The sequence below is a fragment of the Taeniopygia guttata genome, chromosome 20 (genome assembly GCF_048771995.1).
Source record: "Taeniopygia guttata chromosome 20, bTaeGut7.mat, whole genome shotgun sequence".
Lineage (NCBI taxonomy): Eukaryota > Metazoa > Chordata > Aves > Passeriformes > Estrildidae > Taeniopygia > Taeniopygia guttata.
This window is the reverse complement of record NC_133045.1, coordinates 3,076,259-3,100,498: the sequence shown is the minus strand read 5'-3', so window position 1 is coordinate 3,100,498 and position 24,240 is coordinate 3,076,259. Positions and strand designations below refer to the sequence as shown.

The window sequence follows — 24,240 nt, the reverse complement described above, 5'->3', positions numbered from 1 at the left end:
GGGGGCGGCGGGGCGAGGCGGGCGGGCGGAGTCGGACGGCGGCGGCCTCGGGCCTCGGGTCGGTGTGTGCGGGGAGCGGAGCGAGGGGAGCGGGCACCGCAGCTGCACGGCCTCGGCCCGGCCCCGCGCAGCCATGTCGGGGCTCCTGGGGAAGCTGTTCGGGACGGGCGCCGGCGGGAAGGGCGGCGGGAAGGGCCCGTCCCCGCAGGAGGCGATCCAGCGGCTCCGCGACACGGAGGAGATGCTCAGCAAGAAGCAGGAGTTCCTGGAGAAGAAGATCGAGCAGGAGCTGGCGGCCGCCCGCAAGCACGGCACCAAAAACAAGCGCGGTGAGCGGGGGGGCCGGGCCGGGCCGGGCAACAGGTCGGGAGGGGCCCTGGGCAGCGCAGCCGCGTCGGTGCCGCTGCGTTTGTACCGGAGCCTGGAGCTTTGTACCGAGGCGCCTTTATTTTGTCCCTGCTGCCATTATCCCGTCCCTCCGCCGCCGTGCCGCCCTTCCCGGCCCGGTTCCTGCCCCAGCCGTGTTTCCTCACTGAGGGAAGGACACCTTCCCTTCCCCTTTCCCCCTCCCTTCCCCTTCCCTCCTTCCCCTTCCCTCCCTTCCCCTTCCCTCCCTTCCCCTTTCCCCCTCCCTTCCCCTTCCCTCCTTCCCCTTCCCTCCCTTCCCCCTTTCCCCTTTCCCCTTCCCCCTTTCCCCTTTCCCCTTCCCCCTTCCCCCTTTCCCCTTCCCCCTTTCCCCTCCCCCCTTTCCCCTCTCCCCTTTCCCCTCCCCCCTTCCCCCTTCCCCCTTCCCCCTTCCCCTTCCCCCTTCCCCTTCCCCCTTCCCCTTCCCCCTTCCCCTTCCCCCTTCCCTTCCCCCTTCCCTTCCCCCTTCCCTTTTCCCTTTCCCCTTTCCCTTTCCCCTTCCCCTTTCCCCTTCCCCCTTCCCCTTCCCCCTTCCCCTTCCCCCTTCCCCCTTCCCCCTTCCCCTTCCCCCTTCCCCTTCCCCCTTCCCCTTCGCCCTTCCCCTTCGCCCTTCCCCTTCCCCCTTCCCCTTCCCCCTTCCCCTTCCCCCTTCCCCTTCCCCCTTCCCTTCCCCCTTCCCTTCCCCCTTCCCTTCCCCCTTCCCTTCCCCCTTCCCTTTTCCCTTCCCTTTCCCCTTTCCCTTTCCCCTTTCCCCTTCCCCTTTCCCCTTCCCCTTTCCCCTTCCCCTTTCCCCTTCCCCTTTCCCCTTCCCCTTTCCCCTTCCCCTTTCCCCTTCCCCTTTCCCCTTCCCCTTTCCCCTTCCCCTTTCCCTTTCCCCACTTCCCTGAGTGGGGTTTATTCCCACTCAGCCCCCTCCAAGAAGCTCTTCCACACACACTCCTAAAGCTAATAAATGGATTTTATGTTTCCCAGGTAGAATTGGCTTTTCAGTAGGAAAGGCTGCGTTTTCCAGGCAGTGCTTGATGTGTCTCTGTGTGTCTAGGGATAAGGCAGTTGTCACATTACATATTCCAGTGCTCTGAAAACAAACTTCTTCCTTGTTTTAGCTTGGTCAGTAAAAGTTTCCAGGAAAACACATCCTGATTCCTGTGTGGATGTTGCCCTTTCTGTGCCAGGAGCAGGAGTGGCTCTCCCTGCGGCACAGGGAGCTGCAAACACGCGTCTGGCAAGGGTTAATTGGCAGTAATTACCCTTAGGAGTTTCATGTCACTCCTTCAGTCAGCACTTTTAGTTCCTTCCAGACTCCAGATTTCCCTGTGTGTGTAAGTGAGGAACTTCCCTGTGTGTGAGTGAGGAAATTTCCCTGTGTGGGTGACTGAGGAACTTCCCTGTGTGTGTGGTGAGGAACTTCCCTGTGTGAGTGATGTGGATAAAGCCGTCACAGGAGGGCTCAGGGATTATCAGAGGACCTCAGCAGAGCCTGAATTCAGGCTTAACGAAGTCAGTTCTAAACCAAATACATTGCAACACTTCTAAGAAGTGAGCCTGTGCTGTGGTTTTTGGGCTAGTTTGGTAACGAGCTCAAAATGAGAACTAAAATGTGTTTCTGTCTGCAGTTTTTCATCTTCTGGGTCACACTGGGCCGCTTGAACTCCTAAACTTTCTGCTCATCTTTCTCTCTGCTGTAATGCTATCTCTCTCTGCTGCCCTTCGGAACCTGGCCAGGGGAGGAATTAAATTTCCTGGGAGGTGGAGGAAGGAGGAAAAGCGGCTCATTCACCGGCGGGGTTCTGGCTCACACTAATTGAGGGCTAGCGGCAGCACAGGAGCCTGAGGAGTAATTAAGGAGCTGTGAATAGGAGAAGGGTAGGGATGGGTTTCTGCTGGAAAACGAAACCACTCTTTTTCCATTTCTGGAACTGAGAGGCCAACTGTTCTTACTGGGCTGGGAGTTAAGGCAGCTGATTGTCTGTGGCTTGCTGGGAAGTGAATTCCTCTCAGGACACACTCAGTTTTTCTGAGTTCAAGTTTTCAGTCATCAGCTGAGCTCCTACAAATTGCATTTTTTGATACGCACATACTGGATTTTTCTCTGACTTCAGGCTGGTTTATAATCCATAATATATGCGATTTTGATGCAAAGTCACTTAAATCCATATTTTAACTAAAAAATATATTGGTTTTATATGTGAAAGCCTGTAATTTTAATGGAAATACTTTGATACAGTTAAAATGCTTTCAAGTAAAACGGAACAAAAGATAATTAGCTAGAGATTATTTTCAGTGTTGGATCAACTTTTTAAAAATTAAATTTGGGGAATCCTTAGGCTTAGTTCTCCAAGATTTAATCACTTCACTCTGGAGTCCCTGCTGTTCCTGGAGGCTCTCCTGTGGATGGTGCACATTTGTGATTCCAGCTGGGCAGTCCTGCTGATGGTCCTGGAAGCTGCTGTGGGACAGGGAGCTTTACCTGGTAGCTTAAAGCCACCCTGGGAAAACCTGGAATGGCGTTTTTGTTGTCCCAGAGGAAAGCTGGGTGTCTGGCACACTTGAGGAGACAAAAGGAAACATTCTCTGCTCCCCAGCACACTGAGTGATTGTTCAGGTGCCAAGTGAGCAGCTTTCCAAAGGCTCATTCACTCATTCCTGCAGCACTTCTGGAGTCTGAGGAAAGCTTAATCGAAGAAACTTAGAGGCTTCTGGTTGTGTGCCTGCCCCAAGCACATGCAGGGTTTTGTTAATTTATGTACTTATTTGACATGTGTATTTTTGGTAATCCGTATTTAGGGTATTCAGGCTGTGTAACCAGACAACTCAGGAAATTCTGAGGTTATAATAAGGAGATCTGTAGTATAAATTTCCTCATTCTGCGTTGTTTCTTGGCATGGGAGGCTTTCAACTTGTATGAAAAGTTCTGGGTGTGCTGGGGAGAGAAGCAGTGATGGCTTTAATGTGCTTGCCGTGTTTTGTCCTTGGGATGAAAACTATCAAGATTAATCAGCATTAGAAGGGTTGTTTGAAAACAGGCAAGTTCCTCTTCCCTCTTCTGGGAGGAACTTGGGTTATGCTTGTGCTTTGTGTTCTCATGGAAACGTTCAATCTTTTGAAAACAGTGTGTGTTGGGGTTTGTCCCCACCCCTCTGAGCAGCCCTCCCACACTCCGGCTCTACCTCATGGGTAGTGATCTACTCCTCTCAATGAACTTCTCCAGGCTGCAGCAGTGCTGGCTGATCACTCATTTTACATCTGCCCCGAAAATCAGCTTTGCTCTGACAAAAGCCGAGTGTAGCTGTGAGCCTGCTGCTCTGGGAGCCCGGTGCTGCTGCCGCCTCCTTTTATTCCGCTCCAGTTTGTCCGTGCTGTTGTTTCATCTGGGATGTTTTCTCAGCACTCAAACCTTGTGATACAAACTCCATCTACTCCAGCGATTCTGGAGCTCTGGGGTTCAGGGTTCAGTTTCAGGGGAGTTAAAGCTGATCCCAATCTCTGCTGCTCTGGTGTTTCTGTTCCTGTGGTTGATCACGCAAAGCTGAGCTGCCAGAGGAATAGCACAGGCACACAGAGAACAAGGGGTTAATTCCTTGAGCTCTGACTGCCTTGGGTATAACAATTCCACAGCCTGTTTCTCCTGGAACCCAAAGCTCGGGTTATGTCTCCGTGTGAAGATTACAGGAGGGGCAGAAACTGCTTTAGAGTGCCGGTGTTAAAAGCAGCTCGCTCAGGTTCGGATCCGGGCTGAGTGGGTGCAGTTTTGTGCCTGCCACTGATCGAACTTATCTGTTGGTTAACACTAGCACCACAAACAGTGGAATGGGTGAAAAGCCAATTTTGTGCCAAACTATATTCAGGCTTTAGCAGGAGAGTGACATTTCATGGATTTTCCCTCCTCTCTGGCTTCTGTTAATGAGCAGTTTTTCTTTCCTGATGTCAAAGTTTTTCTTTTCATTGTACCTAAATAGAGTGTAGGGTTTTTCCCTAACACTAAATACACAAAATAGATGCAAACCCGCTGCTAGATTCCTGCTGTATAATTCAGATTTTTCCTGGAAAGAGGACACTCCTGTTCTCCACCCAGCACCAAAACCAAACAAACCAGGAGAGTGGGCGTGGGCTGAAGTCCTGACTTTGGGCCCACCTGGGGCTCTCAGTGCTGCCTCAGGTGATGGTTTGTGATGGAAATTAACTGCTTACATCCCTTTACCTTTCTTAAGCTGTCCCAGCAGTCTGTTGAAGTGATTTCCCTGCAGCTGGAGGGTTCTGGTGTCAGAGCTGCCCCTGTCTGGGAACCTGCCTGGAATGTCCAGCTGGGGCTGCTCCAGTCCTGGCCCTGCCTGTTCCTCTGTGCTGCTCTTGGTGTTTGTGTGGGCAGGCAGTGACTTGGATTAACTTGCTGACCCAGACAAAACCCAACTCTAAAAAAAAAGAGATGTTTTCTACACTTAACCACACAAATGCTGGAGCTGGCTGGGAGAGGGAGGCAGGAATTCGATGGGAAGGAGGAGGGAAGGCAGTTCTGCCTCACCTGGCAGCAGGCCCTGCTCAGAGGCATGCTATAGATAAAAGATTGATCCAGCCAAATTAAAAATAAAAACTGATTTTATTTAGCAATTGAAGTCTATCTGAGCCAGCCAAAGAAAAGGACAGTGCTGGGTGAGACACAGGTCTGACCGCTGTAGCAGAGGGTCCTTATGTTTCACACCACCCACCCTCTGTGACCGATTCTTACAGGGTTTATTTTGCTCGAGGCCGGGATTTTGGCGGTCAGCCTTTTCTTTCCATTCGAAGTCCCACATATTCATAAAGTCTCTTTTCTCCGTGCTGAGTTAACCAATTTGGGAAGCGATGTACATCCTGGATGGACTGGGAACGTGGTATTGGGATGCATCCCTTTGGGTGGTTCCAGTGATTCCAGTCTTGGGTCGTTGTCTCTTGGAGTTCCTGGATCACCTTGAGAAACGAACGGCTTATGTGTATTAACTTGTAAGTGAGCTCTTATCAGAGACAGTTTCAACATATGTGAGGCAAACTCTCTAGTACCGACTCTATGCTTTTTTAATAATATAAAACATTGCATGCACGTCATTCTGCAGGCACGAATTATCTGTATCACACATAACAGGCACTGCCTGTGATAACATCTGAGGGTGACGCAGGATCCAGGCTCATTAATGGGGCCATGGCAGCAGTGGCTGCAGGAGGGCATTGTGGCTCTGTGTGCCACGCTGGGTGTTCAAACCTGGCAGTGAGGGAGGAGAGCTGCAGCCTCAGCTCTGGGCCTGTGAGTGAGCTTTGTGAGCGTGGAGTAAAGCTCCTGCTTGCCAAGAGAAGTGATTCTCCCCCCAGAAAGCGACCCTGGCTTTGTTTGCATCAGTCATCAGGTGCTGTGCAGGGAGTCCTGCAGCACTTCCAGCCCATCTTCAGGCCCTCAGCCTGCCCTCTCTTTGTTTTAAGTCACAGTCTAATGGAAAATTGATGTTTGAGTTCCAGGTGCTTCTCCAGAACCCAGGGCTTCAGTGCAGGAATATTGATGGCAGTCCTTCGTCTTCCCCCGAGGTTAATGAGATGGGCATTCACCACCTGGCTTGGGAAAAGTGATAACTGCTCTTTTTATTTAGGTCTTAAAAAACAAGAGGAACCTTCTCCTTTGGATTCTTCCCTACCTACGTTTAGCTGAGGTTTTTGGAGACAAGAATCTCTGGTATAAACAGTTTGGGAGCAGTGGCGGGATTCACAAACACCTTTTTAAAAACTGCTTTAAAAAGTGGCACAAAAAAACCTCCAAACCTTGTGATTGTGCCAGATATGATTTGGTAACTGTATTTGATGCAATACATCCTTCCTCTGTTCCTGTACCCTGTCAGGAGGGAAACCTGGCATGTTTGCAGCTCCTAACACTGTGTTTATTACTTTTTCTCTCAAAATGTATTAGATGTTGGATTCTAGTATCTCATTAGACTCCAGGCCTGATTACTGAATCTTGCTCCTAGGCTAATTCAAAAATTTGCAGATGATGCAAATTGTCAATTTGGTTTAACCCTCTTTTTCTTGGACTTGTGCTGAGTTGTGGAGAGTTTATCTGGACTGGGATGTGTTGGGCTTTGCATTTGTATAATTCAGGTCTCTCTGTCAATCCCTTACTACTCCCAAAACCCCAAAATTACATTGCCATTTCTGTTTTTTGGGTATGTGATGTTTTTCCCAGACATTTTGGGCTGTGGTGTGAGCAGCAGGTCTTGGCCTGATTTTGCATCCAGCAAGGTGTGGACGTGAGTGGGGTTTAAAGTAAAATCTTGTAATTTACTCACATCACTTAAAAAGAGATGATTTTTGCTAAACTAAAAGCTGGAGCAGCTTCCCCTGGCTTCGCTGTAGAGATGAAGCCTTGCCAATTACCAGTTTCTAGGAGCTAACACAGTTATAGATAACTGTGTGGGCAGCTGTTGTCTTGCAGCTCTTGACTGGTGGCAGTGAATGATGGAAGTTTGGTGATAGTACAATATTTTAGATGTTGATAATTATTTATTTTTACATGTGTTACTTATTCTAGCCTATTCTAAACTTCTTATTTCACTGTATAAATTGTCTTATTTCAATATTGGAAAACAAGGAAATTAGCCCCTCAAAACACTTTAAAAAGGCATTGTATGTTTTTAATTTTTTGAACCGCTCCTTGATTAACTCTAATTTTCTAACTATTAAACATGTTAGTAGTAATTTGCATCTACAGCTCAAACAGAAAGCCCTCTGAAGTTTGGAGGTGTCCAAGTAACCAGAATCACATCTCTCCTGCATTTCCTGGGATGTGCAGCAAGCCAGGGCTCTGTTGCTCATGTGGTTGGGTTTAAGTCTCACCAAATATCCCCACTGTGTGTGCTTCTCATGGCCTGGCAGGATTTCATCCGGATTTAGGGAATCTGTGCTTGCTTGAGTGCACAGGGGTTGCTCAGATGTGGTGGAACTGAAAAGAGAAATGGCAGAGTGACAGGAACATCAGTGGAATTCATCATTTGGAGGTGATTTTGGTTTGTTATGCAATAAAACAAATGAAAGAAAGCAAACTCCATTGTGGGCTCCCTGGGAGCTGCATCTCCAGTGCAGGTGGTACCTCCTGAAAGTGTCCTGGGAGGACAGTGAGAGGCAGAAAGGCTTTTTTTGTGACTGCTTCCCTGGCAGCCCCATCAGCAGGAGCAGAGTTTATTGCTGAACCTGGCTCTGGAGCTGATCTCAGCCTTAGAGCATGGCGTTGCCATTAAAAACTGCAATTCAGCCTCAAAAAAGTACTGCAGTGTTGCCACGGGAGTGTTTGGAGGTTGAGTCAAGTACAAACTCTTTAAAAATAATTACATTTTGTCTTACTTGCTTTTTAACTTCTGTCTTTCTAAAGGTTTATGTTCTCAGCTGTTCCCCTGTAGTTGTCAGTGTTGGAATCTCAGCATTCACAAAAAAAGTACTTTTCACATCCCAGAATATCTCATCTGGGGAAGTAAGGCTGTTAAGAGAAATGCTAACTATTATGACAGCATCAATGAAATTTTTAGACTTGGCAACGCTCTAATAATAATGGTCCAAGACTGGAAAATGCCTGATGGATTCCCAGGCAGCCACTCTCTGAATTCCCCTGCAAGAAAAGTCCTTGAAGTGTGCCACTTCAGGGTAGGATCTTCTGACTTTTGTGAATTAATTACAAAAACACTGCTCAGCTTAGGGAACTGAGTTGTTTGTTTGTTGTTTTTTTCCTGTGAGAAAACAGCATTTTGAGATACTTAAGAGCTATTCTTGCAAAGCTGAACCTGATGCATTTCTGGCAGGGATTCAAAGGAAGATTCTGAGTTTTCACTGGAATCCTTTAACAAGGTACCTTCAGCAACTACAAAATAAAATAGAAATCCCATAAAGAGTATTTACAGTCTGTGAGAATCTCAGGGACACCTTAGGGAACATACATTTCTCATCCTAAAATTTAAACTTTGGTTGAATACTGAAGAACTATTTCACATCAGAATTTTATGTGTGTATCAAAGAAGGTGCAGATTTTTAACTAGCAAAGTTAGTGGCAGTTGGAAAGAGTAAGAGAGGATAATTTACCTAGGATGCCTTAGAAAATATATAATTTAATTTGGAAAGAAGAACTGTGTTTCGGGGAGATAGCCTGGAGCACATCTCAGGGAATGGTTTGAAGCTTCAGGCCTGGATGGTTTTGGCTGAACCAGCATTTCTTAGACTCCTCCCAGTAACTGAGTGGAACAAAGCTGTCTCTGTAACTGGTATTTCTCCTTCCTGGTTTTCTCATTTGAACTTCAAGGCTCACTGTAGATGACTTTTTTTTTTTTCCTTTTTTTTTTTGGACAAAAATGCCATTTTTTTGATGACCATTTTTTAATTACTTTTTTTTGAATGACCTTTTTTATGATTTTTTTTATTTTTTATAAAACTGTCCCAGAGTTGCCTGGAGATTATTTTACAGAGGATTATCGACCAGAGGAGTGTTGCTTGACATTGAAGGGACAGAGGAATCACCTTCCAAGGCTGCAGGAACCCCCCTGAGCTCTGGATGTGGGACAACATCAGCAGTGCAGGGGCTGAGCTGCTGCTCTGCCAGAGCCAGGGTGCTGCTTCCTCTCGTGTTTGGGTGCTGCTGTATCACAGCCCTGATTGCTGCTCTACAGATGCTTTATTCTTTATCTCTTGGGTTTTTTTTTCTTTTGTACATTTATAGATTTTCAGAGCAGGAGTGCTTATTGTTTAGTTTCATCTCTTGCACACTAGACTAAATGTTCTGGCACTGCTTTGCTCAAAAGGAAGCTGTAACCTTGTATTTTCAAAGGCAGAAACCTTGTATTCTCTGCCTGGGGTTGGGTGCTTTGTTGATGTAGTTGTAATCAGTCCCAATCTCTGAGCTGGGAATAGTTGCCTTCCTTTGAGGACAGGGTTTGGACTTTATTAGAGATTGAATAAACAGGCAGAGAAACACAAGGGAAGGACCAAGCCTTAACTCTGCCCATGATTCCCTGCTAAAAGTGCACATTTCCCAAAAGAAAAGCCCAGGAGATTGCTGCAGACAGGCCCTGGCACCAGGGACAAGTGTGGATCATGGCTTTTAGACCCAAACATATCCCTGAGACTGCAGAGCTCTCAGGAGGTGATCCTCACAGGAAAGCAGCTGCTGCTCAGGATCTTAAATATATTTATTTATAACCATCCTTTGGTACCTCTGTGTCCCAACCACTTGGACACAGAGTGCTTAAAATCACACCTGGCTGTTTGAACCTCTGAGATTTTGTGTTCTGAGACTCACCTGGGATGAGCCATCCTTGCAATGGCCTGGATGCCTCTATGGAACCAACATGGGCAGTCCTGGCTTACAGCTCCTGGAGCCAGCAAAGCTCTGCAGAAAGGTTCTTACTGAAGGCAAAACTCCCAGAGTGGCCAGTCTGCAGTCAATCAGTCTTTTTATCTGCTCCTAGCATTGGGGAATAACTTGTCAATGGCTTGCAGTTCCCTTTTTAGGGTTTTTTTGGAGATCTGTAGGCAGTTTGCTGGATCTCAGCACAGAGATGAGCACTTGCTGCCCAGGATAAAGCTCCTCACTGCAGGCAATTTCACCTCCCAGAGCCCCTTGTTTATCCTGTTCCAAGGACAGCCAGGATGTTGTTTCTGATGAAATTTGCTGCTGAGGTAAGTGCCAGGAGGATGGAATGGTATTTTCAGAAGCAGCAAAAATAAAACTGCTTCTTTCTATGGAGCAAATTACAGATGGATGCACAGGGTAACGTGCAAAATACTCTTCCACTATTAAGTTGATTATCTCAATCCTATTTAGTGCCTAGGCTTGCAGCTCGAGGGCACAAGGCCCCCAAATTTGGGCAGCTCCTCTGCAGCTCTTTATTATTTTGGGGTGGCTGACATTTGGTGCACATTATTTTCTGAGGCTGCTGTGGAACTTTCTCATGCCATGTGAATATTGCTGCTGTCCCTGTGCCCTGGCATCCCTGCTGCTGCCATTTCTGCCAGAGAGAATGCAGGAATTAGCTGTGAGCTGAAGTTATTTTCCCCCCTCAGTTGGAGTAATCAGAACTATTAACTGCAGTGTCTTCCCCTGGAGGAGATGCCTCTGTATTTTAGACAAAAATTTAGATCCCCATTTTAGGTGTCAGGGTGAGTTTTGGGAGGGTTTTGCAGAGGCAAAAGACTGTGTGGGGACAAATCCTGTGGCATCATCAACACTTCCACCTTGGTCAGATGTATTTTTGTATCCAGTGAAATTCCTGAGTTTTATTCCCAATGCTTTTTGCTCCTCTCAAGCTGAAATGTTTTTTCCAGCAAAACTTGAAGTTCCATTTATGTGAGAAAGCCTTGCCCTTCTAGGTTTTTATCTGCTGATCTACTCTTTTCTGCTAATGATGTTTAAAAGCAATAATTCCACAGCATTGCTGCAGGAACACTGCCTGTCCTGCCAGTGTGTAAGGAATATATATTTGCAGGAGGGCTGTTGATTTTTAACGAAGCCACTGACATTCATAGTCAATTTTCCCTCTCTGAATGCAATACCATGTAGTAAAATTATATTTTTTTTTACTGTGCAAGCTGCTTATCACAGTGAACATTTGCCTCATTTGACTAAGAAACTGCTTTAAATATTGCAAAGAAAATCATTAGACTTACAACAGTTCATTTAATAATAAGAATTTGCCTATACACAGGTTACAATAATTCCAAATACATCAAATTCGTACGGATAGCATTTCTGGAGGACAAAGTGAAATGATCTGGGTGAGCAGTCATGCTTTTCTGACTGATGTGCTGACAGAGGAGGAGAGTCTGGCTGAATGACTCTGCTCTTTTCCTTCCTGGTGTTCTTTAGGCAGGAGGAGTGACTGAAAGCAGTGACACGAGTTCCTGCTTCTCACTTGTGTTGGGCTGGCTCCTGTCATGGTGACATCCCAGTGAAACCCTGGATTTCTGGGAATCACCATGGTCAAACAGAGGGTGTAGAACTTCTGCTGGAATTTCTAGCAGTGGGAGTTACTGCAGAAATTCAAATAAATAGGCAATTAAAACAGCATTTTGTGCTTCAATCAAAGACTGGAAATAAAAAACCCAAATAACCAACAATCAATGACAAACCAACCCCCAAAAACCCCAAACTAAAAAGCAGAGGAAGGAATAGGTTTTAAATTTTAAAAAGCTTGAAAATCTTTATTTGAATGTGGTCTTAGGTAGGTTTTACATTCAAGAAATTGAAGCAGCCGGCCCAGATCTCAGTGGACTCAGCTGCAGTTTTATTCCTCTCTTGAACGTGCTGTTTGTGAGAATTTCTCTGTAAAAAGGAACTGCAGAGATCACAGTCTGATGCTCATTAACACAGAGAAATTTTGCATTCCTTTGCCAATGGAAAAGAGGTAATAAACTATTGATACCCATTTTAACTGGACAGGGCTCTGTGGGGCAATCATTTTGATCTTTATGAATAAAAATTGGTTCCAACATCCCTGTCACAGCTGATAATAAAGACAGTTAATATATCAAAATATCATATGGAAAAGGGCATTTTGAGCCTGCTCGCTGTCTCCTGATGCATGGCAGAAGTCACCCAGGTAGTATTAAATATATTACTTTTAATTTAATTAGATATATTGGTATATAATTATTATTATAACTACTTTTCCCCAGTCATATGTATTCTCTGAAAGCTTTATTACAATTCAGATAAAGTACAGCTAAGGTTTGTTATCTGCTGTTTGTTTTTTTTAAAGGATCTTTTAAGTGCTTGCAATTTATGCTGCACATTGGACTTCCAAGTTAAAACATCAGTGTGCCTGGCAAGGAGAAGGTGTGGGTTGTAAAGGTTGTTTAAAACTCTCTTTATTGGCAGGTTCTTGCTTTTGTCTTGTGAAAACTGCTCATGGAATGATCAGATATTTTTGCTGGCACTGAGGGTTGCTAACAGCAGCTGGTTTTTATGTCACAGGGATATTCCAGAGTGAGTTCAGCCATTAAGTTGTGGCAGGAGAAGAGCTGTTGGGAGTCTTTTTGGGGAACCCAAGGTATAAAATTACCATTACAGTCTGCTTTATACTGATGAACAAATCTTTTACTTCTATGTCCTGTAGCAGCAAGCATTCCTGGGTGTTAGCAGAGTAAGTTTTTGTTTGCTCCATGGTCCTCATGTTCCTGTTTTTAAATCCCAGGGATGTTCCAGAGGGAGCTCAGGCAGTTCTGCAGATGGACCTCTGCATGTCAGGAGCTGCTGGGAGAGGCTGGCCCAGGCACCTGGAAATCCTGCATGGCTTTTGGGTCCAAGATAAGGAGTTTGTCCTTATCTTTCACTGCTGGAAAGCTGAGATCAGCTGTTTCTAGAGAACTCTGCTGGGATGTCAGAACTCAAAATGTCCCTCAGACATTTTTGGATGTTCCGGGCCCAGGTCAGAAGCATTTGAGACCCTGGCAGGCAGCTGGAAACAGCTGTGATTTTGGGTTTGAGCCATGGAACGATTTACCAACCTTGCAGGAAGAACAAGAAGTTACAGAAGTTTAGATGTTATAGTAGAAGTAGTTACAAAGTAGAGGGAAGAATTTCTGAGTGCTGTACAGGGGGGTTTTGGTTTTGTACATGGGGGTCAGAGGTTTTAAGATGGAGGGATTTGGGCCTGTCCTGTCATCCCTCTTTCTTCTTCCTTACCTCCATGTTCTTGGTGATGTTGGCACTCACAGGTTGGTTTAGAGTAGAAAAGCACCATTTAATATAGGTAATAGGCATTGGGGACAAACTGTACCCATGTAACACGTAATGTCCCATATAAAAGATAGAAAAGCACCATTTAATATAGGTAATAGGCATTGGGGACAAACTGTACCCATGTAACACGTAATGTCCCATATAAAAGATAGAAAAGCACCATTTAATATAGGTAATAGGCATTGGGGACAAACTGTAACATGTAACACGTAATGTACCATATAAAAGACAGCAGCAGCCCTGGGCAGAGGGGGAGAGAAGAAGCAGTCGGGAGTCAGAGAGGATGTCAGGGTGTGTGTGTGCCTCTGCCTGAGCTGTGAGCAAACCACAGCAGCCCCAGAAGAAAATCTTTTAGATAACTTGCAATAAACTGCCTTGAGACCGGACAACAGAGACTGCTGAGCCTTTCTTTGGAAGCACGGGTTGGAGGAGAGACTTTTCCACCACACTGAGCCACCCCCGACTTAGGGGTGAGCTCTGGCACTGGGTGATCTCTACAGCATCTTCTAGGGCATGAGTGAGCTCTGCCTGGCCAGGGATAAATGCCTTTAACCTGGTGTATGGTCCCAGGTCCTGCTGAAGCAGCTGCACAGCAATTAAAGCTGGCTGTAAATTGCATTTCTGCCTCTGTAATTGCTGCCTTGGAAGCAGTAAAGGCATAATGTGGGGTGTGGGTGCTGAGGAGAGCCTCTGCCACGGCTGCTTGATGCGATAACACCTTTGAGAAGGGCAGAGGGAGGCCCTGGCCCACTCTGATTTCAAACACACCCAATTCTTGCATGTGCACAATGCCACAGCACATTTGTACCCCACTATCTCTGGTTCTTATTTAATGTTTTTTTTTTTTTGTTTTGTTTTGTTTTTTTTTTTAAGGTTCAGATTAAATGTGTGAGAAGGTACTTTTTGTTTTCACCTAGATGTTTATTAGTTCTTATTTATATTATAATCTTGTAAGTTGTGAGTTTTTGTAGTACTTAATTCTAATAAGTTAAAAATGGAGATGTATCTCTCTCTAGAAGGTCTGTTAAGGACAAACTGTTAAATTAAGAAATAACACTTAAATTAGTTTTAATACCTAATTAATTGTGGCTTTCAATGCGGATTTTAAATTTAATTATATAATACTACTCAAATTTATGAAGAAGGTAAAGAAGAAGGTCTAGTCTTTGCCCTAAAACTTCTGTCTTGTTTTTTTATATATTACTATATTCTAAAACTTTAAACTTTAAGTTTTCTACTATGTGATATTACACACTTCTGTTCAAACTACACACTCATAATCTTTATTCTATTATTTAATTTTGGAAGTTTTTTCTGCAGTTTCAGTTCAAATGCAAATAACTCTTGGGGGTCAGTGCATGCCAGCACAGAAAGTCTAAAATTCTCAGCAACTAGGGTTCCAACACTTATTTATTTCTGATTTTGGAAAAAGATTTTTTTTTCAGAAAAAGAGCCAATGTGATCCTTTCAGATTAAGTTTTTATAGCTTTGACTTTAATAAAAACTTAAAAATATGTTACTCTGACTGTTCATGGGATTTCAGTAGGTTCCTGACCTTTGGCCTTAGGAAAGAGAGGAGAAAATGAGTATCTTCCTTGGTCTGAAGGGGTGGGAATCAGAAAATACCAGAAATCCATGTGAAGTTTAAAGGCAGTGGGGTTCTGGTGTGCAGGAGGTGTGGGTAGGAATGGGAGGGACAGGGTTACACAACAATCCTGAGGAGAACTTGTGATCCCTCACGATGATTCCTGCAGTGTTTGGTGTCTGAGCAGCTTGTTTTAAACACCAGCATGAAATGACAAACTGTAATTGTTCTCAGAGAAAGCTGGAGTGGGGAGCTGTACAGGAATTGTGGCACTTTACTTGGCTTTCTATAATGTTATATAATGCTATAAAATCTATAAAATCTCTGGTTTTGCCAGTAATTCTCCATGAGGCACAAAATTCTCAATAAAGAACATACCCTTGTTGTTGGGCATTTCCCCAGCATCTGTCACTATATAAACACAGCTATTAACAGTTTTTATCTTTCTGAGTAAGAAAACTTCCTATATCCTTAATTAAACCTTTAGTGCAGAATGAACCAGCCTAAATATCCCAGCAATGTGTTGCTCATCACTTTGTGATCTGGCATAAAGCTGGAATGTTTGGGATATTTGTGTTGTGCCTCATGCTGCAGATCAAACATTGTCCTTTGAAAACCCCGTTCTCTGTCCTGTCAAACACGTGGCTGTTGGACTGACCCCAAAACTGGGCAGATTTACTGGCCACTGGAGAGAAAGTCAGTGCAGAGGCTTGTTTGGAACAGTTGAGGTGTTTTTACTGACTTCTCCTAAATAATCCTGAGCTATTTTGTGTGCTTAGCATCTTTAGCTGGGCCTTCCCATAAAAAACTGCTTTTTTTGGTGTTCCTGGGTTAGAGATAGATATTATAATATTGGCTTTTTGCAAATATTAACATGCATTCTAATGTGTAGTGTTAAAGTAACTTTGCTATAAAGATATACCTTTTATTTCTGTTGATAACTAAGCTTAGACAGTGAAATAGCTGATATAGGTATGCTTATGTTAAAATACCTACTAGATAACATCCAATTAACATATGGAGACACCTACTACAGATGCACCAGTTATCAACACTCAATGTCCAAATATAGACCAAAGCCCGAAACTAAAAGTTATAATAAAAAAAGACTAAAACCACAGCCAAAGAATACACATGCTCTAAAAAAACAAATCTGAAAAAGAGCCATACTAAATGCTTCGTAGAATATATAAACTAATTAGAAGAAAAAAGTTTACTATGCATAATTGTTTATAAATATGTAACAAACTAATGCAATTAAAAATAGCAAAGAATTTTTCAAAAATAGCAAATGTGTTCTTATCTGAGTGCCAAGATACAACTGGCTGTAATAATCTTTGCTTTTATAGTCTTTATCTCCTATTAAACTTCTTTAAACTTTAAAAAAGTCCTTTATTAAACTTCTTACATTTTTACAAGAGAGTGAATGTGTTTTTCACACCTGTCTGTCTGAGGACTGGCCGTACCTTTGATTTCTGCCCAGGTGTCTTGGGAAGAGCTGCTGTGGGCTGCTGTCACCTGCTGGTGCTCCCGTGGGTGGGTGGAGCAGGTTGGACCAGTCCTCCCACACTGGTCCCCAGGGCTGGGAGCTGTCCTGGGTGGGCTCCTCCTGCACAGCCCACGTTGTACCAGTGCTCACAGCAGCAAATTGCTGAAACCACCTTCAGTCAGGGCTTCTCCAAGCTCAGGCTGTTGTGTAAACACTTCCTAGGAGGAGTGACACAAGACATACATAAATACCAACATTTTTAGAATTTGTGTTTCGCATGTAAGTGCAAAACTGAGGGAATTTCTCTTTTTATTTGAACAAGCTGCTTCTTCTCCCAGGGATTCAGCAGGAGGGGGGATCTGCAGCAGCACAAAGACCTCATCTGGCAGGAGCTGCACCAGCAGTGCTGCCTTCCTGTGATGGGGGAGGGTGAAGAAGGCTGGTTTTGGTGGATGAGCTTGGATATTGAAGCTTTCTGTTTGTTGTGTCATGGTCTCTGTGGTGTGTTAGGAGTGAGTCTGGGCTGGCATCCTGCTGTGACAGGTGATGGCAGCAGCCACCTTTGTTGAAGGAGGCAAATCAAGGCTTGGGCAGCACAGCTTATCTGGGAAGAAAGGACAACAAACACTAGAACGTGCTAAATATTTCTGTGTGCTGAGTGGCACTTGGTACAAAGTGTGAGTGGCGGTTTTGGGCACAAAGCTCATCAGTCCCACCCTGTCCTTTGCTGTGCAGCTGCCCTGCAGGCCCTGAAGCGCAAGAAGAGGTATGAGAAGCAGCTGGCACAGATAGATGGCACGTTATCAACAATTGAATTCCAGAGGGAAGCCCTGGAGAATGCCAACACCAACACTGAAGTGCTCAAGAACATGGGTTTTGCTGCTAAGGCTATGAAAGCTGCTCATGACAACATGTAAGTTACCCCCTCCCCCCTGCATCTTTCCACAGGATCTGGAGTTTGGCATTTATCAGATCTGCTGAATGCCAGGTGCTTCAAACCAAAGGTGGAACTGGCACCTTTGAAAGGCTCTCACTTAAACTCAAATAGAACAAAACACACAAATAGCAATGCTTCCTCAGTTTACTACTGTTTTATTTTCTACATTTATCCAAAAGATGGGTAGCACCAGAGTGGTCTGAAGAAAATGGGAACCTGCAGCAGTTACAGATCCATCTTGAAGCAGCAAGAATTTTAAGTCTCAAGGGGGGGTCTTAAAACTTGTTTTTCTGCAGTGGATTTGGTGTATGTAGCAATAATTAAAGGTAAAAAAGCATTATGGGAATGTTGTTCTTGCTCCACAAGCAAATATTGTGGATGTAATAATGCTGAATTAGGGAAGGGAGCAAATTATTATTAATATCAGTGGTGCAGAACAAAAGCTCTCCCTGGTGTCTGTATAAGTGCTGGGAGCTAAGCTTGGAGGGAAGAGTAAAAAATACATCTATAATTGTGTTGAGACCAGTGGGATAAAACCCAGACTTGCATGCAAAGTGTATTTTGGGAAAGGGCCTTGGAAATGGCACTGTAGTGGGGCATTTCTACAGAGGAAATGCAGTGTTGATTGGGAAGGTGCCTGCTGATCCTGAATCCTTTCCTTTCTTTTGCAGGGACATTGATAAAGTAGATGAATTAATGCAGGACATTGCAGAACAGCAAGAGCTGGCAGATGAGATCTCTACAGCCATCTCCAAGCCAGTAGGATTTGGGGAGGAATTTGATGAGGTATGGCTTTCAGTTTGCTTCTGTTTGTACCAGTCAGTCATGGAACCCTCTGGGCTGGGAAGATCAGGGAGTCCAACACTGGCCTGGCACTGCCAGCCCCATCACTGCCCCTGGGCACCACATCAGCATGGCTTTGGAATCCCTCCAGGAATTGTGTCCCCCAGGAGAGACCTTTCTCTGGAGATCTGCATGTTGTGTGTGCCTGGCTGCTGGGCAGGGCTGGGAAATCTGTCCTGCAATTTTTGGTGGCTGTGACCTGGACTTTATGCTCAGAATGGCCTGGATGGCCTGAGCTGAGAATATTTGGACTTGGATTTTTCCTTCCTTCTCTGCTTATCTGCTTTCCCTCCAAGAGATCAAGTACAGGAATCACATCAGAATCAAGACACCTCATCTCTTCACCTTGCTCCGATCCTGTGCATTTGAGCTATTTTCTTTAACAATATGATCAGCTGTATCTGATTTGTAATAAATATGACTTAAAGTCCCTTATTTTTTCTTCTTTCTGCTTGAAATCCTAGGATGAACTCATGGCAGAACTAGAGGAACTAGAACAAGAAGAACTAGACAAAAACTTGCTGGAAATCAGTGGTCCGGAGACAGTACCACTACCAAATGTGCCCTCAATATCAATACCCTCCAAGCCAGGTATGGATCAACCTTTACTGAAACATCCTGGATCAATAAAAGTGTGCTCATTTATCTGCCAGCTCCTTGGATTTGGGAGATCTGGCTGCGGGCAGCACAGACATTTTGCTTGGAATTGTTTCCTGAATCCCAAATCACACCCAGTGCCATTTCTCTGTGAGGGGCACCTGCCTTTGAGAAGAAGCACAAAAATCACCACTCCCTGTCACAGGAGCAGCTGTTTTCTGCTCCAGCTCATCCAGGTGCTCTGCAGCCTGGGTGTTGCTCAGGGTGCAGTGGAGGTGTGGGAGAAGGGAGCCTTTTCCCAGATGCTGCTGGGCCAACAAGGAAGAAATCTTGACAAGACACCCTGAGGTGGTAAAAGGGAGGGCAGAGTAAATTAACTCATAAAATCGTTGCAGTTGGAAAAGACCTCCAGAGTCATCCAGTCCCAGGCAGGTTCAGATTCCCCCATGGATCCATGCTTCCTTGCTGCTGATTTGGGTTTTAATTTTCTGCTTTTCTGGCCTTTGGGAGGATCTTCCCTTGGGGTCCCCTCTTTGGGAAGGCTGTGGGATCCTCTACAGTCCCCAAAGCCAGGCAGCCCCGAAGTCAGGCTCATCCCAGTGCTAGAGCACACATACCCAGGGAATTTTAGGTGATTGTGAGGATTGTACCTGGAGGATGGACAAGAAATGTTTGTGTTTACACAGAGGGTTTCCAAAGCTGCTCTTAAATCTGGACTGGTCCCTCTTGTATGAACATTCCCCATGGAATTCAGCTGAGTTGGGACACCTCTGGCAGCACTAATGGGATATGAAGCTTTACAAGCACATTTTGCTAAATCTGCCTGGCTGTGATGAATAACTTACAGACTTTGCAGCTCTATTCCATGTCCTTACTTGGAACAGGAAAAAAAACACTCCAAAAAAGCAGTGGATGAAAAAAATCCAGATTGGTCAGTGTATCTGTAATTATCCTGCTGCCTTTCCGGGTTGGATGGGTGTGGGAAGCAGCAGCACTGCCTGAGCAGGTTCTGCTCTGTGCCACTGCTCCTTGCATGTTGCTCTGCTTTTATTCTGGCACCACTGATTTGTGTGTTCCTGGTTGTGTTTTGCCAGGCAGAACTGCTGACCAGAGTTGGTGAGACGGGAGGGAGTTTTATCAGAATATCTGAAACCTGAGACTTTATCAGATTCAGGAGAAATAGATTAAATGAACCAGTGCATTGCCTTTTTATTGCTTGGCTGGTTTAATGAGGTTTGTTCTCTAAATAATCTTAAAACACAATGGCTTGGACCCAAATCTACTCTTTGCATTTTGTGACTGCACACAAGTAAGATACGTTGTCACTGTGGATAAATTTAAGGAGCTACACAGCCTAACACTTAGGGAAACTCCCTAAAATAATATAAATTGTGTACAAGTTTGGTAGTAAAAGCTGCAAGCATAAAGCTCAGTGTTTCACAGGATTTATGCTAAGCTGCTTTTGGATGGAAATGAGAATTCCATGAATTCCTTTAATGGATTTTTAGTGGCACTTTTTGCTTCAATAAAGCTGCCTCCAAGGCTGGCACTTGGGAAAATTTGGGATTCTGGGGTGGTGTTGGGTGGGGATTTTGTGCGGGTTTATTTTTTGAACCTAAATTGATTTTCACTTGAAACTGATTTAACACTGGGATTAAAAGTTCACTTGTGATTACCATGGTCAGACTTCTAAAGGGAAAACTGTCCCTGATGCTTCAGGTTCATGTGTAATTCTCTTTTTGGGAATAACAATGTGTCTTTTGAGGTAGAGCTGACTCTATTTCCTCATTTTTATCCTTTGAAGGGAAGATTACCACGAGCTTTCCTGCTTTTTCCACTTCTCAGGAGCAGTGTGGACTTTGGCTTCAGTCACTCTGAATGAGGAATTTTGTTACTGGTGGTGTCAGGAGAAATTCAGGCAGAAGCTGTTTTGGTTTAGTGGAGGCTGGAGGAGCTTAATATAGAAAACCAAATTCCAGCCTTGTACAAATGAGGAGTCTGGAGCTTGGAGCTGACTCAGTTTTCCTGATGTAAACGTTTCTTTTGGAATGACATGAACCACTTGGACCAGGAATTGTTTCACTCTTTGTTGGGTGGTTTTTTTTTTTTTTTTTTACATTTTCCAAAATAATTGCAGCCATTTGTGGGTTCAAACCTTTTTTGCTGAGTTCATGGGAACTGAATTTGTCAGGTTATGACAAAGAGCAGCATTTTCTGCCCTGGAACAACCAGGAAGGAGGAGAGGGCAGTGTCCAGGCTGTTCCCTCACATCCACATCCCCACATCCACATCCCCACATCCACATCCACCCAGCTGCCAGGGAGCACAGGAGAAGGGGAGTGGGATGTTCCCAGGGCTCTGCAGCCCCTGCACATTCTGTACCTGACCCAAGCACCTCATTTCTTGCATTCACAGTACTCAGTGATGGAATAAGGAGTTTATATTGGATGGGGAAGAGATGAAGGATGGAAACATCAGATGAGTTTCTGTAAGAAGCTGCATTCCTCTGAGAGAGGCTTGGAAATTATGGGAAAATCTCACACTTGTACTTTCATGCCCACTGCTTTCTTCCTGTGGGAGCTGTTGTTTTTTTCCACTCAGGAAGTTTAGGCCATGCTGGCTCTTTCAGCAAAGCACCTTTTACATAAATTCAAAAAGGTTTTGTGTGTTTTTTTGTCCACAGCTGGCCTTAGAGGTGCTTCATTTACTGGTTTGTCAGTGGCACAGAGGGTTCTGTCAGGATTCCCACTCACTTGTTTTTTTTTTTTGTGATTTTTCAGCCAAGAAGAAAGAGGAAGAAGAGGATGATGACATGAAAGAGCTGGAAGCTTGGGCAGGAACCATGTAACCACAGCAGCCCCTGGCTGGAAAAAAGACTTTGGTTACCTATTCTGGGTGCAAATGTGTTTTGTTGAGGAGAAAGCATAAGCAAAATGTCTTTATCTTTAATTTTAACCCAGAGCAGTGGGAACTGCATTGCTGTTTTCTGCATAGCATGGAAAAAAGTCTGCCCAGAGGAGAGAAGGGGGAGCAGGGGAATTGCCTGCTGTCGATACGGTTGAATTTCTGTAGAAAAGGTACTTGCAAAATCAAACACTCAGCTTTGGGACTGTGCTCCTGCCACTGCTGGATCTTCATCTTCAGTTTGGGCCATATATTGAATTGAAATAAGCTGAAAAACACTCTGTAATTTTAAGTCAGTTTAAGTGTATCTAGGAGTCTTGTAAGGCATTTAAAAACCAGGAAAAGTCATAAGCCCCCATTGGCTTCTTTATTGTGTTTTAGGTGCAAGAATGCTTTAGGTTTTTAGTTCTTTGCCAGTTCTATTTATATCCCTTGACTGCTGTGTGGCCAGCCCTGTGTCTGTCACTGCAATGACGTAGTCACTGTGCCCATTTTAATTGCTGAGAATGATCTGCAGTTGATCCACACTCTCTTGGAAGTAGGGAAGGTTTCAAGTTCAGTTGTACATTTTTCTACACAGCACTACAATGTTTATTGCTTTTTTGTGATAATTGATAACCCATTCAGATACATGCACACAATTATTTTAATTAAGAAACTACTATGGATTGCACTGTATTAAATATCTCGATTAATTTTCACCTGTGGCTGCTGTGGTCAATTCTGTGTCCTGTTTAAGTGATCTGGCTGTGGTTTAGGTGGAGTTTGGCCTCTTTCTACATGAGGGACATCCACTCTAAAGCCTGCTGAGCTGTGGTTGGGCTCTGCTCCCAGGGAACAAGGGACAGGACAAGAGGAGAGAACCTCAAGCTGTGCCAAGGGAGGTTCAGGTTGGACATGAGGAGGAATTTCTTCATGGAAGGGTTTGTCAGGCTTTGGAAGGGGCTGCCCAGGAAAGTGGTGGAGTCCCCATGGCTGGAGATACTCAAGGGACAGCTGGATGTGACACTGAGTGCTGTGGGCAGGTGACAAGGTGGGGATCAGTCCCAGCTTGGATCTCAGGCTTGGAGATCTTTTTCAACCTCAGTGATCCTGGGGTTCTGTTTGTGAAAATCCCCACACCAAGAAGAAATCACCTGGATTGAGTTCAAGAGGTTTAGGGACAGAGCTGGGGCCCTCTGCTTTGTTTTCATCGTGGAAATTACCTCTGCTGTGCACTGTGCTGAGAGATGTTGTCAAAGCAGCTCTGTTTTACTTTGGGAATTACAGGGAGCATCTCAAATGCAGTGAAATGTCCCAAGAGGAGCTGGGAGGGGAGCACCCAGCCCCATCAGCACCATCAGTGTCCTGATGTGGGAGCTGGGGGTGGCAGAGGCAGCCCAGGGACGGGGCCAGTGATGCCCCTGGCATTGGTTATGGGATTTGTCTCGTTGGCAGCTTTATCCTAATAATTGTTACAGTTGGTATTGGCCACTCCTTGGCTGGCACTGGTACTGACTAAATAGGTGGTAAAGAGTTTGGTTAAACATCAGTGTCTGAGTTTGTTGATTTGGTTAAAGTAACTTAAACATTTGGTTTAGGTTGATTTATAGGTATATCTGTACTGTAAAAGTAAGTAAAATTAACAAGTGTCAATATATTATTTGATTAAACTCTATGCTTTTCTTTAGTTACTTTTTGGTAAAAGCTTTCTTACATATTTTAATTCTTAAGTAATTTTTTTTTTAGTACTTGTTCAGGGACTGGTCAACTGTAAGGCACTAAGCTATCCCTCTAACATTTCATTTTGAACCTTAGCTGTTCACTCAGCTGTACCCAAGCCCTGAGCCTGCTCTGCTCAGCAGGGAGATGCAGCAGGGAGTGTCTTGGGCTTGCTGCTTACCCTGAGTGATGACAACCTCAGCCCCTACAACCTCTTCTTTCTTCATCCTTCCAATCAGTGATGGGGTGGTTCTGATTCCTTCAGTTTAACAATATGTCTGAGGACTGAGCTTTGGGTATCCCTAATTCCTTCTCCCTGCCTCAGTGACCAGCTGGGATGTTTACAGGGAGCATTCTGCTGCCGTGCTCAGAGGTTGTGAGGGCAGAACTCCCCTGTGCAGAGCACCACGGGGCGGTGCAGGAGGGAGCAGCTGTGCCTGCCAGCAGTTTCTGGAGCTGCCACTCCGTCCCTGTTCCTGGCAAAGCCACTCCAGTTCCTGCTGGGAAACTCAGCTCAATTCACTTGCTTTCAACAACTCAGGCTGCAGCTGTGCCAGTGTTTTCTTGTGGAGCTCTTAAAGGAGGCAAGCAGAAATCTGGGATCCAGGTGTTTTCAGTTTAGGGCAAACCCTTGGTTTTTCTCCTCTGGGGAAGGTGGAAAGCATTGTCACTGTTGTATGTGTGTGTGAGAATGATTAATTTAAAGAAAGGTGAAAAGCTGTGGCTGCCCCTGAATAACTGGAAGTGTCCAAGGCCAGGCTGGACAGGGCTGGAGCAGCCTGGGACAGTCCAAGGTGTCCCTGCCCGTGCCAGGGCTGGCAGCTGATGGGCTGTAGGGTCCCTTCCAACCCAAACCATTCTGGGATTCTGTGAAAATACAGACAGGCCTGAAGGGTCTCATCATCCCTGCTTTTCCCTTGGAATGCTTCCAGCACAGAGAGAGTGGCTGTTGTGCAAGTGAGGGCAGGACATGGCATTTGTACTGGGATTCAAGGGAAACACAACACTGGGAGGGACGGGGAAGTGTTTCCTATTTGTGCTGC

At 45.0% G+C, this 24,240-nt stretch overlaps 1 protein-coding gene across 1 annotated transcript; it reads left to right on the top strand.

The window, feature by feature from the left end:
- On the top strand, positions 1-22,197 carry CHMP4B (charged multivesicular body protein 4B). Its single transcript, XM_030288532.4, has 5 exons — positions 1-329; positions 16,951-17,128; positions 17,824-17,938; positions 18,460-18,586; positions 21,373-22,197. Exons 1-5 carry the CDS (start codon positions 134-136, stop codon positions 21,438-21,440), a joined length of 684 nt encoding a protein of 227 aa, XP_030144392.1. The 5' UTR covers positions 1-133; the 3' UTR covers positions 21,441-22,197.
- Positions 22,198-24,240: the final 2,043 nt, after the last annotated feature.

Bases quoted from the DNA above. Each gene is read 5' to 3' on its own strand.
- CHMP4B (XM_030288532.4), top strand. From the start codon at position 134: ATGTCGGGGCTCCTGGGGAAGCTGTTCGGGACGGGCGCCGGCGGGAAG. The intron at 17,939-18,459 runs GTATGGCTTTCA...TTGAAATCCTAG, and splicing joins TTGGGGAGGAATTTGATGAG to GATGAACTCATGGCAGAACT. The intron at 18,587-21,372 runs GTATGGATCAAC...GTGATTTTTCAG, and splicing joins ATCAATACCCTCCAAGCCAG to CCAAGAAGAAAGAGGAAGAA.